General features: G+C 42.5%; 2 protein-coding genes across 2 annotated transcripts; both read left to right on the top strand.

Moving 5' to 3' along the window:
* Window positions 1-3,931: 3,931 nt before the first annotated feature.
* Window positions 3,932-4,444, top strand: LOC116260814 (histone H4). Its single transcript, XM_031639319.2, has one exon. It carries the CDS (start codon window positions 3,967-3,969, stop codon window positions 4,276-4,278), a length of 312 nt encoding a protein of 103 aa, XP_031495179.1. The 5' UTR covers window positions 3,932-3,966; the 3' UTR covers window positions 4,279-4,444.
* A 2,393-nt stretch (window positions 4,445-6,837) lies between these two features.
* LOC116261148 (uncharacterized) lies at window positions 6,838-9,026 on the top strand. The gene is made up of 3 exons (XM_031639779.1): window positions 6,838-7,225; window positions 7,947-8,285; window positions 8,426-9,026. Exons 1-3 carry the CDS (start codon window positions 6,920-6,922, stop codon window positions 8,918-8,920), a joined length of 1,140 nt encoding a protein of 379 aa, XP_031495639.1. The 5' UTR covers window positions 6,838-6,919; the 3' UTR covers window positions 8,921-9,026.
* Window positions 9,027-12,859: the final 3,833 nt, after the last annotated feature.

Below are 12,859 nucleotides of genomic sequence, written 5' to 3' on the forward strand. Positions count from 1 at the left end.
ATAGTAACACTATGTTACTAATGTGAAACATTCATATGCCTTGATGGATCCCCTTTTAACAAAGTTTTACATTGTCCACATTATGATACATGACCGAACCATTCCAAAAACTAGCTAGCTTTCTACAACACAACCCATGAATCAAGCTGACGGACCGCCAGTGTCTGCCATTGAACCAGTCCATCCCATTCCAAGGACTTCTATCGGTTCCAGCTCAGGCACGGGCAGATTCAAGCACATGGCGGGAACTCTCACCCATACACTTGCAGTCTCTCTTTCTATTATATAGATAACATGGATTCCTCCAGCTGTGAGAAGAATCCCCCTTACACACGCAGCCCAATGTATTTATTTTTTGTTTGGGTTGTGTTAATGAGGCGGTATATATATATATATAGATTGAAAATCATTTGTATATAAAGAATTTACAGATTTCTCCAATCTAAGTTTAGACTGAAAATCTTCAGTATTCAGCACACCACTCGATACAATGTACATGTACATTCATTTTCTCTTTTTGACTAGTGCACAAACAAGGGAAGTGTAAAACAAATTTAATAGCCCATGCCTGAGAAAATCTGAATATTAACAGTGTATCTATTAATTCTCCAACTAGCCGCTCTCCCTAGCCACTCACCCCCAACTTCCAAAATAAAAATTCAAAATAAAATTAATTTTGACTTTAAAAATAAAAAATGAAAAAAGAAAGCAAATATTTCTAATTTCTTCCCAAAAACTTCGATCTCTTCACTCAAACTTTTTAGACTAAAAGTAAGTACATGAGCATCAATGACTCAGCTTGCCCCCTTGAAAAAATCAATTAGAGGTGCTTCTTTTCCTCTATTTTGCTTAAGCAAACTACATTATAAATTAAAGTTGCTTGACAATTACGTGTGCTAAAATTAAAATATGGAAAAAAATACCTTCTTTTTTTCTTTTTAATTTAGCAAGCCACCACCAATGGAGCCGATGCCTCCATCATATCATCGAGTTGTCACAGTCAGCTTACCAATTAAAAGTAGAACACTTTAGAAGAAAAAAAAATATAAAAAGAGCAACTCAACACTGCTGAAAAACAGGTAATCTAGATAGACAAGTATTGCTCCATATATATTTTCCTAACCTACAAGTCATTTCTTTGCTATTGAAACGAGAGTGTGCGAATGACAATAAATCATACACAACTTTTAACAAACAAACATGAGGAAAATGCAACACATGGTTTTAAGCCTGACATTTAAATTCTCAGCATCCCATTATAATCTCTTTTATTCGTTAACACGTTTGTTGTCAAATTCCAATTCAGATGAAGAGGCTCTCATGAGTGGATTTCTTTCACATGTACTCCCAGATTTTCCTTTCCCAATTTCACATTTTTGATGCAATTAACAAAAACTTAAGCACATCGACATCAAGTTTTTGGTTGTTAAAAAAAGGATACAGAATGGTCATGTGTCTTTAAAGCATATTGAGACAAACTATATGATTGCGGATCTGCTTACCAAGGGTTTAACACATAAGGTCTTTCACGAACATGTTGTTCGTATGAGGGTGTTAGTCTTGGATGATGTGCTGATTTAGTGAGAGTTTGTATTTTGTTTGCTCTTATGTATAGAACATATTCAGTTTTTCTGCAGAATATAGTTTAAAGTTCTTTGGTTTCATTCTGTGTTTGTATTTTTGATCTGCATAAGATTTTAAAGTAGGGCCAGTTGAGAATAGACATGTTGTAATTACATTACATGTAATGATCATGTTATACATCCATATCAGATCTATGTCATTGATTGTGTTAACATTTGTGATCATTGAAGGTTTAGCTAATTTTAATACAGAGTAAAAGAGTGACTATGCCCTCTTTTTTCTTCACAAATAGAGTGTGGTCTCCATTCCCTTGATTGTACCTATGATGTTGCATTATTCGTCTGAGTCGTTCAAACGATGCTCTAGGTGACTGCTTGAGGCCATATAAAGTCTTTTTCAGTTTACAACATTTCTCTGGTTCTTCATATCCTGGGGGCATACACATATACACTTCCTCTTCGAGATCACTATTGAGAAAAACATTCTTAACATCGAGTTGGTACATCCTCCATTCCTTCATCACAGCTAGGGAAATGACAACTCTAACAGTCTTCATTTTCGCAATTGGAGCAAAAGTCTCTAAATAATCAATCTCATATTTTTTACTAAACCCCTTGGTCACAAGACGAGCTTTGTATCTTTCAACACTTCCATGAGGTTTGTACTTAATGGTATACACCTACTTGGAACCAACCAAGTGAGCCGCCTCAGGAATCTCCACAACTTTCCATGTCATGTTTCTTCTCAAGGCTTCCATTTCTTCTTTCATAGCATTAGCTCACTTGGAATCACTTTGAGCTTCGACAACGGTCCTGAGAATCACAACCAAAGAAAGAGAAGATACAAAACACTTGTAATCTTTGCTAAGTCTAGAATAAGATACAAAATTACCAATCGAGTGTGGAGTACATGACCTGACACCATTTCTCAGGGCAATGGGAAGATCTTCATTTTTCTTTTCAACCCCATCTTGAGTCTTCAACGTAAGACTTGGTTCATCCATGGAAGGAATGACATTGGGATTGGAAGTAGATCTCGCACCACAAATCACCTCCTCTGTCCAAGCACCTCGTCTAGAGTAGACCTGTCCAAACAAACGATGACCTTCCTTCTTATTTCCAGTGTCACACCCTTCCTCCTTCTCAGGTATATCAACAGCTGTGAGAGGTTCTTCTTTCTTGTAGTCCAAAAAATCTGTAAATCGAATATCTTAACTCTGAGAATACTCTTCCCTAACCACAGACTTCTCTCTCTGAAGAAGATTCTCACAAAAGTAAGAGACATGTTCCAAGAAGGTAACATCTTGTGTAACATAAACTCGACCACAAAAGTAAGAGACATGTTCCAAGAAGGTAACATCTTGTGTAACATAAACTCGACCAGTGGTAGAATCAAGACACAGATATCCTTTCTGAGTAGGAGAATACCCAACATACACACCCTTAATAGACCGGGGATCAAGTTTCTTAACAGTGGAACTGCGATCGAAAAGTGGTATTTTTTTTTTTTTTAAAGTAATGTAATGCAAGTAAAAGAAATTTTCACGTTAACCTTTTCTTCCAACCAAACAATGAACGTATCTATGGTTGTAATACGCCAGACTTAGACCTAGGCCCGGTATAAGTATGACTCGATCCGAGCTTCAGACCATATAACTAGCACCAAGCTCTGCTCAATGGTCTGAGCCGACCTGGTCCAATGGGCCGGGGTCCGTTCACGAGCCTGGACTCAAAAGATCTGATTGTGCTCAACTTTCATGTACCAAATAATTTTAAGAAAAAGATGTTTCGCAGTAATTTAAATGGTTTAATGACAATTGCCATGCCTGCATGCTTTCTAAATTTTAAATTTTTGACTCGGCAAACAAACTTTGGGTCTGGGTGGAGACTATTAGGTGGAGCCCAACCCGGACCAGGCTCGTTCCCTGCCTCCGTCTAAGGGTGCGTCACCGTCAAATATTTTGCGCAGGGCGTGGATCTTGAAATGGATTTTCGGGCCGACCCGACCTAAAACCCAAAAATTTTATGTGAACTAGAGCCCTTTCGGTCGTCAAGTTTTTGCATCGGGTGAAAAAACACAAGCGGGGGGAATGGTACGCTACAACTCAAGGAGCGTCAGATCTTTTCATCTGACGGTCCATACACAGACAAGCGCGTCCACACGGATCGACGTAAATCACCGTCGATTTCTGCAATCGGACGGCCCGCATTTCCTCACACGCGACAGAGAAATAGAACGAGGGAAGAGGAAAAGGAAAGCGCAGCACGAAGATCCAAACTTGGCGTCTCCGCGGGATTCCTTCACTATAAAAGCAGTGGCCTGCTTTTCTTTTCTTCGTCAGCACGTTAACCGGCAGGAAGAGAAGAGGAAGGAGGAGAGAAGATGTCTGGAAGAGGAAAGGGTGGGAAGGGTTTGGGAAAGGGAGGAGCCAAGAGGCACAGGAAGGTTCTGAGGGATAACATTCAGGGGATCACCAAGCCCGCCATCCGGCGTCTTGCCCGCAGGGGAGGAGTCAAGCGCATCAGCGGCCTCATCTACGAGGAGACCAGAGGCGTCCTCAAGATCTTCCTCGAGAATGTTATCCGCGACGCCGTCACCTACACCGAGCACGCCAGGAGAAAGACGGTGACCGCCATGGACGTGGTGTATGCGCTCAAGAGGCAGGGCAGGACTCTCTACGGCTTCGGGGGTTAGCTTGGTCAAAGGGTTTTTTAGGGTTTTGTTCTATTCGGGCTTCTGGTGCGTTGGGTTCTCGGTTCGCTATGGTCGGATGGCGGCCTTTAATTGTGAAACGATGTCGAATCGTGAAGTTGTACACTTAGAGTAGAAATTTGAATCGTCCTTCTATTCCATTGGAACATGTGCTGGCTTCCACTCTTTTGTGCATCTTGTTCTGAGTGTGGATTTTTTGTTATATAGGGAAGCGTTGATGGTCTGATAATGCGAATCTGCACGGCTATCTTAGTTCGTACCGTATTCCTACTACGGTGGCCTTTCTGGTGAAAGGCGTCGGTGGTTGTATGAGATGGATTTGTGATCTCCTCTTTGAAATTCTTTCTTTTATCCTCTTCCTGTTACTTCTCCTACTGGTTGTAGGATAACGAACGTGTCGTTTGTTTTTGATATATAGATTGACGTTAGGTGATTGATTGACGGCCGTTTTGTGCCTGTTCTTTTATCTTCGTTTCGTTTATGTGCAAGTTGTATTCTCTGTTTTCTGTGGAGTTGTGATTGGCAGACTGGGGGTGTTGTGATATGGATTTGGTCGTGTTCTGTTTCAGACCAGCAAACGCTACCGGCATTAGTTTGTCACGATCGGAAGGTGGCGTTGAGTTTTCCCCTTTCCTTTTGCCGTTTCCTGTTATCCGTGAGTTTCTTTGAGTTCAGCATCAGTCTTTGTGTTCATTTCCGATTGAGAAAGAAGCGTCTTGTTAAACGAACCCAGAATCTCTAAAATTAGTTTCAATGTGCGGCCTTCGTAATCTTTGAATTTTATTTTTCGGCAAGTCTTTATTTTTGTGTTGCGATCGACAAGAAGGAGTACATGGAATTAGATAAAAAAATACCATGAATTAGCTAATCTGTTGGATCTCTTGGTTGAATGCGATGTGTGCATTTTATTTTATAAATGGTATATGATTACCAGTTGACGTTCATTTGTCATTTACTCATATTTTACTATGGCAGCATGTCTGGTCATCGCCAGGATGTGTATAGATGATATCTGTTTGCACTACATCTGACCTCCACATTAGATCACCAATTCTTTCATTAGTTGTAGGGAAACGTCAGAGCAAAATTCAGTTTTCACAAGCTTCGGGATAAACTTTTTTGTTTGTAGAGTCCTCTGATACATTTAAATTGTTAAAACTTGGAAAACCCACATCCCTCAATAAAATGTGACAACGATTACATTAGCATTTGGATGATACCGTTCAAAAACTTGGTTTGGTGAAAACACCACATAAACGGTGTGTTGGAAACACCACACCGTTCAAGCAAATTTTTCTCAAACCTGTTCGTGTGGTTTGTGCATTTCAATGGCAAGACATTCAAACCAGGCTTTTATTTGGATGGCAAAAATGACGTCGCCGTTTGAGCAAAAAACCATGTACACCACGGAGTGTTACACTCCGTGACGTGTACAAACAAACGTGAATTCTTGCCTCAAGGCAGTTCAAGAGGCAAAGATATGTTTTTAATTCAATTTTAGTGGGTTTTTTAATTCAATCTTAGTGGGTGATATGTTCTTTTGTTTTAAAGTGGTAAAGTAAAACAAAATGGTAAAGTTCGTGATAAATAAAAAGTGGTAAGTTAAAGGGTGCATCATTATTATCACTGATATCGACACAACCTAAGACCTTGAGGCAAAGGGAATGCGGGGGCTTTTGGGTATCCCTCAAACAGTAGGATAAACCTCTCCCTCTAAAAAAATGTGTCCCTACCTCTCCCTCTAAAAAATATCAAAGGGAACGCGGGGGCTTTTGGGTATCCTCAGACCCCTCTAAAAAATATCAAAGGGAACGCGTGGGCTTTTGGGTATCCCTCAGACCGTAGGATAAACCTCTCCCTCTAAAAATTATGTCCCTACCTCTCCCTCTAAAAAATATGTGCCTAGAGAGTTGGCATATGTATTTAGCTCATGGTTTGTGCTACTCCATTTAATTACCCAAGTTTATTATATGTGTATAATTATGCAACTCACTAAACCATGTCATTTAGAAGCGGAGTGAGGATTTTTTTTAGGCGGGCTAAATGGTTCGCAGGTCGGGCCAAGAGAAATGACGGATCAAACCAAACTAAAAAAAAATTGATTTTTTCAATATAATTATTTTTTCTTGCACCCATGGGACCATGGCCCAGGCGGGCCTCCCACTCCCTCCGCCCCTGACGTCATTTATACATGCAAAAGTCGAAACTAACTATATTGTCCCACTCCAAACCAAAAAATATATGCAACAAAAGCCCCTATACAAGCCAAGGGAAAAACAAATTGATATATATTTATGAATAGCGATATTTTATTACATTTTTATACATTTATCATTATAAATATTATGTTTATATGTTAAATTATTATGTGTTATTTATTTATTGTGTTATAATCGGGTTTCTCCCTGTAACTTGGAAATGTGGACACGTTTAAATGACTCCCTAAAACCATGGAACCGATCCACTTGACTCTCCACCCATTCAATCTCATAGGACCTTAAAATAAGGGGAGCCGCATGAGTACCAAGAAGTGTCCTCTTCCCTTGCCTTTCCATCTTGGAAGGCGAAAAACAGAGGGGAGAGGAAGGTGGTGGTGTTGCCGTCGACGGTGCGGGACGTTCCGATGAGGAAACTGCTCCCAAACCTCGACAGAGAAGATGGACTTGACACAGTCCTTGAGGTTCCCGTTCCAGAGGAGATATTCAACCCAATGGACGGGTCCACGAAATCAAATTCATGGAGCAACGTCAAGACGTGGATGAAATGTTCACAAGTCTCTGCGGTTAAACCGGCAGCATCTCTTCCTGGTGCTGGTGGTGGCGGCAACTCTGAGCTCCCACTTCTCCTCAATGTTGTTGGTGCGCCGTTGATCCCGCTGCCGGTTCAGAACGAGCAACCTCCCAATGAGTCTATAAAAAATCATCCCATCGTAAGAATTTCATCAGTTGTCTTGCTTTCTGAATAAGGTTGAATATTCACAATGTTGCTGTCCGCGGTTTATGCCAGTGATTGTGGTTTAGTCTTCTGCATGAATGTCGATTATAAAAACTGGGCAGGTCTTTTTGTGTGACTGCAGTTTGCAGCTTCTGATTTTTTCTTGTGTTTATTTTTCGCTACGGATCTGAGGCATAATTTTACTCAAACGTTTGGACGACAGAGCCTTCATTTGTGTGTGTGTCTATATATATATATATATATATATATATATATTAGTAAACAAGAATCCTCCAAATTGTTTAATTACTAACAGCCTTCAAATGCGAAGTGCTTAGAATGAGACTGATTCCCTATCAGAAGCCAGTATTTGGTTGATTTGGGCGTTAAGGCGGAAGGGTAGAGAGCTGGGAGATGCCTGGAAGGCTATGGTGGGAGGACAAACGGACACAGAAATTTGGAACTGCTGACATCTTAAGTTGGCAAAAATTCCTATTGGAATCAGAATAAACTTGTCGCTTTTTAGGAATTATGTAGTTCTATTGAGGGATAAATTGTTTGATAATCACTTGTAAGCCGCAGTCTTCCTTGCCTAGTGGCACCAATATTCCTAGCTTCACGGTGACATTTTCTTTGTTAGATTTCTGCCCTGTTTTGCGAACTGCTTTATTTCTCCGTTTTTTGCTACTGATCTATTTTTCGTGGGATACTTGCAGGAATCATCAACTGCCAAGTACATTGTTCAACAGTATCTAGCTGCCACTGGTGGTTTACAGGCAATGAACTCTGTGTCCAGTATGTATGCGATCGGCAAGGTGAGGATGACAGCTTCAGAATTCCATCCAGGAGACCAGTCGATCAAAGCGAGAAGCGCCGGTGAGGTTGGAGCATTTGTCCTCTGGGCCAAGAACCCGGACCTTTGGTTCTTGGAGCTCGTGTTCTTTGGTTACAAGATGAGTGCTGGAAGTGATGGGAAGGTAGCGTGGAGGCAGACACCGTGGCACCAGTCCCATGCACTAAGAGGACCTCCGAGACCTCTCCGCCGCTTGCTACAGGTAATATGACCACGGACTATGTTTTCTCGCGATGGTCAGAGCAAAAACACGCACTATGGATGCTCACATCACATGTAAAATATACAGCTTTTTGCTAGCAAACTCATGTAAGATGTTGGCCTGTGTAACTTGTTCTGCAGGGTCTTGATCCAAGAACCACGGCCAGCCTATTCTCCAACGCGGTCTGCATAGGAGAGAAGTCAATCAACAACGAGGGCTGCTTTATTTTAAAGTTGGAAGCAGGAGCCCAGACACTAAAGGCTCGGAGCAGCAGCAGCTTCGACATAATCCACCACACAATGTGGGGTTATTTCAGCCAAAGAACAGGTCTCCTCCTCCAATTCGAGGACACCCATTTGCTCAGAATGAAAGGGAAGGGGAAAGGGAATGACAGTGTGTTCTGGGAAACAAGCATGGAGTCCTTGATAGAGGACTATAGATTTGTTGATGGGGTGAACATTGCACACAGTGGTCATACCGTGGTCACCCTTTTTAGGTATGGGCACTCTTCCACAGGACACAAAACGAGGATGGAGGAGAGTTGGACAATTGAGGAAGTGGACTTCAACGTATGGGGGTTGTCTACAGAAAGCTTCCTTCCTCCGGCTGACCTCAAGAAAGAGGATGGAGAGTAGGAGGTGAGCAGCAGGAACTTGCGGCACTTCTCTGTGCTACAGCCACCGTAAAATTCAATGTTCTATAGCTCTTGATTATAATATAACCAAGTGCACAGTTTTGAAAGTCTCTCTCTCTCTCTCTCTCTCTCTCTCTCTCTCTTTCCCCCTCCCTCTTTTGCTGAAAAACCAGGCAGGTGAGACCTACCATCCCTGCAACCCATGGCTATTTTAAAGAGGAGATCGCTCTCTGTGTTTCTCTACGTTAAAACAAAATTTTCGATGACACTCCCTTAGATTTTAATTCGATCGTCTCCTTTCCATTACTAAGCTGGAAATTAGATTTTAATTCCATTGGACGCCTTCTTTCAGTTCTGTAATTGCTAACAAGGTGAACAGAGTTTCTGCTGGCGATTTTCTTATGGGCGTAAAATGGTTCAAGCTATAAAATAGTTTAGGCAATCATAAGATAATTGCCCTTTAATTTTTAGTGCTATTATGAAAACTTTCGAGGGAACTGATTTACGCTCCGAAGGTCGTCCGCGAGGACCAAGTAGTGAGCACTAAGCAGAGGGCGTTTTCCGCAAACGGGTACACGTGGAACCAAATGAATTTGTGTGGAGTTTTCTTGTGCTTCAAAACCAAATCAACTCTTTGGTGGAGTTACATTCGTTCCTCCCATGCTAAGAAAAAAAAAGTTTTGTTCTTTGTGTTCCAAATAACAAAAAAAATCAAACGCTGATGTATAGTTTCAAGTGTATAGGATGTCTCCAAAGAGACAAACGAACGCCTGCTAAAAATGAAATTAAGAAGAAACGCCTTATGAAAAGGTGAACATGTTAAGCGAACATAAACAGTTGTGGCCGACCGACTATGTCTGACCAAGCCAAGCCAATTGTATGTGATGCTGCTTGGTCAGTTTGCGCATTGCTCGGGAAGCATGTGGAATACACTAAGTCAAACAAAGAACAATACACTTGAAATGTGCAGTGCTATGGCGCAACGACAATGTGTATAAGTGCATCATGGTCTCAGTCAATTTAGAAGTACAAATCCATTATTGGGGAATCGGAAGGGTTCCCTACATGTTGCGTTTGGATGCGCACGGAGGTGCGCATGGGTTAAGGGCAATTCCTTCGGTGGACGCATATCCTGTATTCATAACCGCGTAGAGTCACGCGAGGGCGATTAAGTGAATGCTCGTCGTTGAATAGGGCAATGGTCGGCCGCCTTGCTTACTGACATATAATTGGCATCTAGCTTTGGTTGGAGAGTTCTTCCAAAAGAAAGTCTGCCCCACCCAGATTTTGTATGGAAGTAGATAGACACTTAAAGGAATGACGATGTTCTGATAGGGCCTCACAACTATGGGTTGCCGATGGCCTACATGTGAGATAATCTTGCGTGATGGTGTGCCGAGTGTGTAACACTTTTCGTCTAGTCCATAGTCCTAAAAGTTCGATAAAGCTTTCGCTAACTTAAGAATGAGTCAGGCTGGCCAAAAGCTTGAATAACGTTCAGCACCGTGCATATCAAATAGGTTTGAAAAAGTCAGCCCGTGACAAAGTGGTATTAGAGCAGAACAATATCTCGGAAAGAACTTGAAAGATGAGAACCTTGCAAAGATACAATCAACAAGTTGTTCTGAAAAACATTGGCTTGTTGTTAGTGCCCCATAATTTGAGCATGCTCATCGGACATTGGTTCAAGTGACCGCGTTGGTGTTGGCCAGATGGAGATTGCACATTCCGAGGATAGTATTTGGTTGTCAGGAGCAGAAAGGCCAGGATAGCCGCTCACTGAGGTAGATAGGGTGAGAGGCTCGACGTGAAAAAGGATTGTCCAGGATGGTATATGCTCTTAAGTGTTGACATGACTAAAGGAAAAGAGCATATAGAGCACAAATTGGCAACACATCTTGAAAATTTAAGACTTAATGATTGTCGAATATGTTCCGAATTATACTAAAGAGAAGTGCAAACAATGACAGAAAAATGAGAAGAATCAAAGATGGACTAGAGGCAAAACACTCGATAAGGCAGATAGCCGCAACGTGGCAGGTGCGTCAATTAGACGAATGTTGGCATAATTGAAGGAAATGAAGGGAATGACTGCACAATTTCTCTCGTCCGGAGCAAGTCACTGAGGACAGCGACGATTTTGTGGTGGGAGAATGTTGCATACCGAATATGTTTGGCCCGACCAAGCCAGGAGTATGGGATGCTACTTGGTCAGTTTGGGCATTGCTCGGGAAGCATGTGGGACCCAATCGGATGCTAAGTCAAGAAGAAAGCAATATACTTGGAATGTGTAGCACGGTGGTGCAGTGACAAAGCGTATAAGTGCATCATGATCATCAGGCCGTTTAAAAGTGCAAGTCCGTCGTTGAGGAATCGAAAGAGTTCCCCATGTATAACATTTGGATGCGCACGGAGGTGCGTGTGGGTTAGGGGCAATTCTCTCTGTGGATGCATATGCTCTATCCACAACCGCGTAGAGTCACGCAGAGGCGAGTAAGTGAATGCTCGTCATCAAATAGGGAGATGGTTGACCGCCTTGCTTAATGACGTATAGTCTGCAACTAGCTTTGGCTGGGGATTTCCTTTAAAGGGAAGTTTACCTCCAGCCAAATTTCGTGTAGAAGTAGATAGACATTTGAAAGAATGACGATGTTTTGAAAAGGCCTCATGGCCACGGCTTGCTGATGGTCTACATGTAGGATAATCCTAGGTGATGGTGTACAGAGTGCGTAGCACTCCTCATCTAGTCTATAGTTTTAAAAGATTGATGAAAGCTTCTGCTAACTTAAGAATCAGTTTGGCCAAAATCTTGAGAAACCTTCGACTATGAGTGGACTAAATTGACTTGAAAAAGTTAGCCATGACACATGTAATGGCCGACGTTAATTGGAAAGGTCCACAACACGGCAAAACACAATTATTTGGAAATGAAAGGCAAATCTTTCGTTTGGATCAATTGTCCCACTTTCACACACCACCGTCGTTCATATTCTGATAGCATTTTCAAATTTAAAATTAAGACAGAGTTACAATTTCAGCTGTGATACCTTGTGAAGCATTTTGTATTTTTATATATTGGCACATTTTATACAGTTTAACAGGCTCGTCAACGTGGAGTTTTCTCAATTTTTTCGTTCCTTTTCCATCTCAGATGGCTATATTACCAAAAGCCATAACAAGGAGCCAGAGCCAATCTATTCTTAGACCAAAAACAAATAGAGAGAAACAAAAAAAAAGGAGATAGATGATCCTCTGACATAAAAAAAGGTGATATATGATCCTCTGACATACATATACACAGAGGGAGGGAAGGAACAAAAATTCAAACAGGGGAAGGAAAATGGCTTCAAAATCATGGATGGTCGGCGCAGGCCAGCCTCGACGCAATGGCGGAGTGGTACATCGCGTCGTGCCAGCTATCCATCGCCCGGAACTTCCTCCTTAACAGCCTCGCTTTCTCTGCCGTGAGCCTTGACCTGTTCGACCTCCCTTCCCCGTCGTCTCCTCTATCAGGCGTCGGATTCTTCGAATCTGCCCTGCCGCTCCGACCTATCCCGAAGACCGGCGACCACCAGGAACGCTTCGCATCGGGGTCCATGGCCACCGCGGGGCGCATGCTCATCATCGTCGGCCCATCCCCTGGCCTCGCCTTGGCGACAACTGGCTGCCGCTTTGCGGCGGCCGGTTGGAACTGAACGAGGGGAGGGAAGCGAGAAGAAGTGGGAAGAGTGGAAGACAGGATGGAGACCATGGGGTTGCCTGCTGCAGTGGGAAGGTGGGGAAGTCCGGGGCGAGGGACTCCTGAATATAACAAGGCGGTGGGTGCGAATGTGTGGGTCGGAGAGGGCAGAGCATATTCGGTCTCCGCGGAAGGTTCGGTGGAGGGAGGGAGGGCGTCGCGACGGACCTCCGCTCCTTTGTCTCCTTCTCCGTCGAGAGT

Source organism: Nymphaea colorata, chromosome 9 (genome assembly GCF_008831285.2).
Source record: "Nymphaea colorata isolate Beijing-Zhang1983 chromosome 9, ASM883128v2, whole genome shotgun sequence".
NCBI lineage: Eukaryota > Viridiplantae > Streptophyta > Magnoliopsida > Nymphaeales > Nymphaeaceae > Nymphaea > Nymphaea colorata.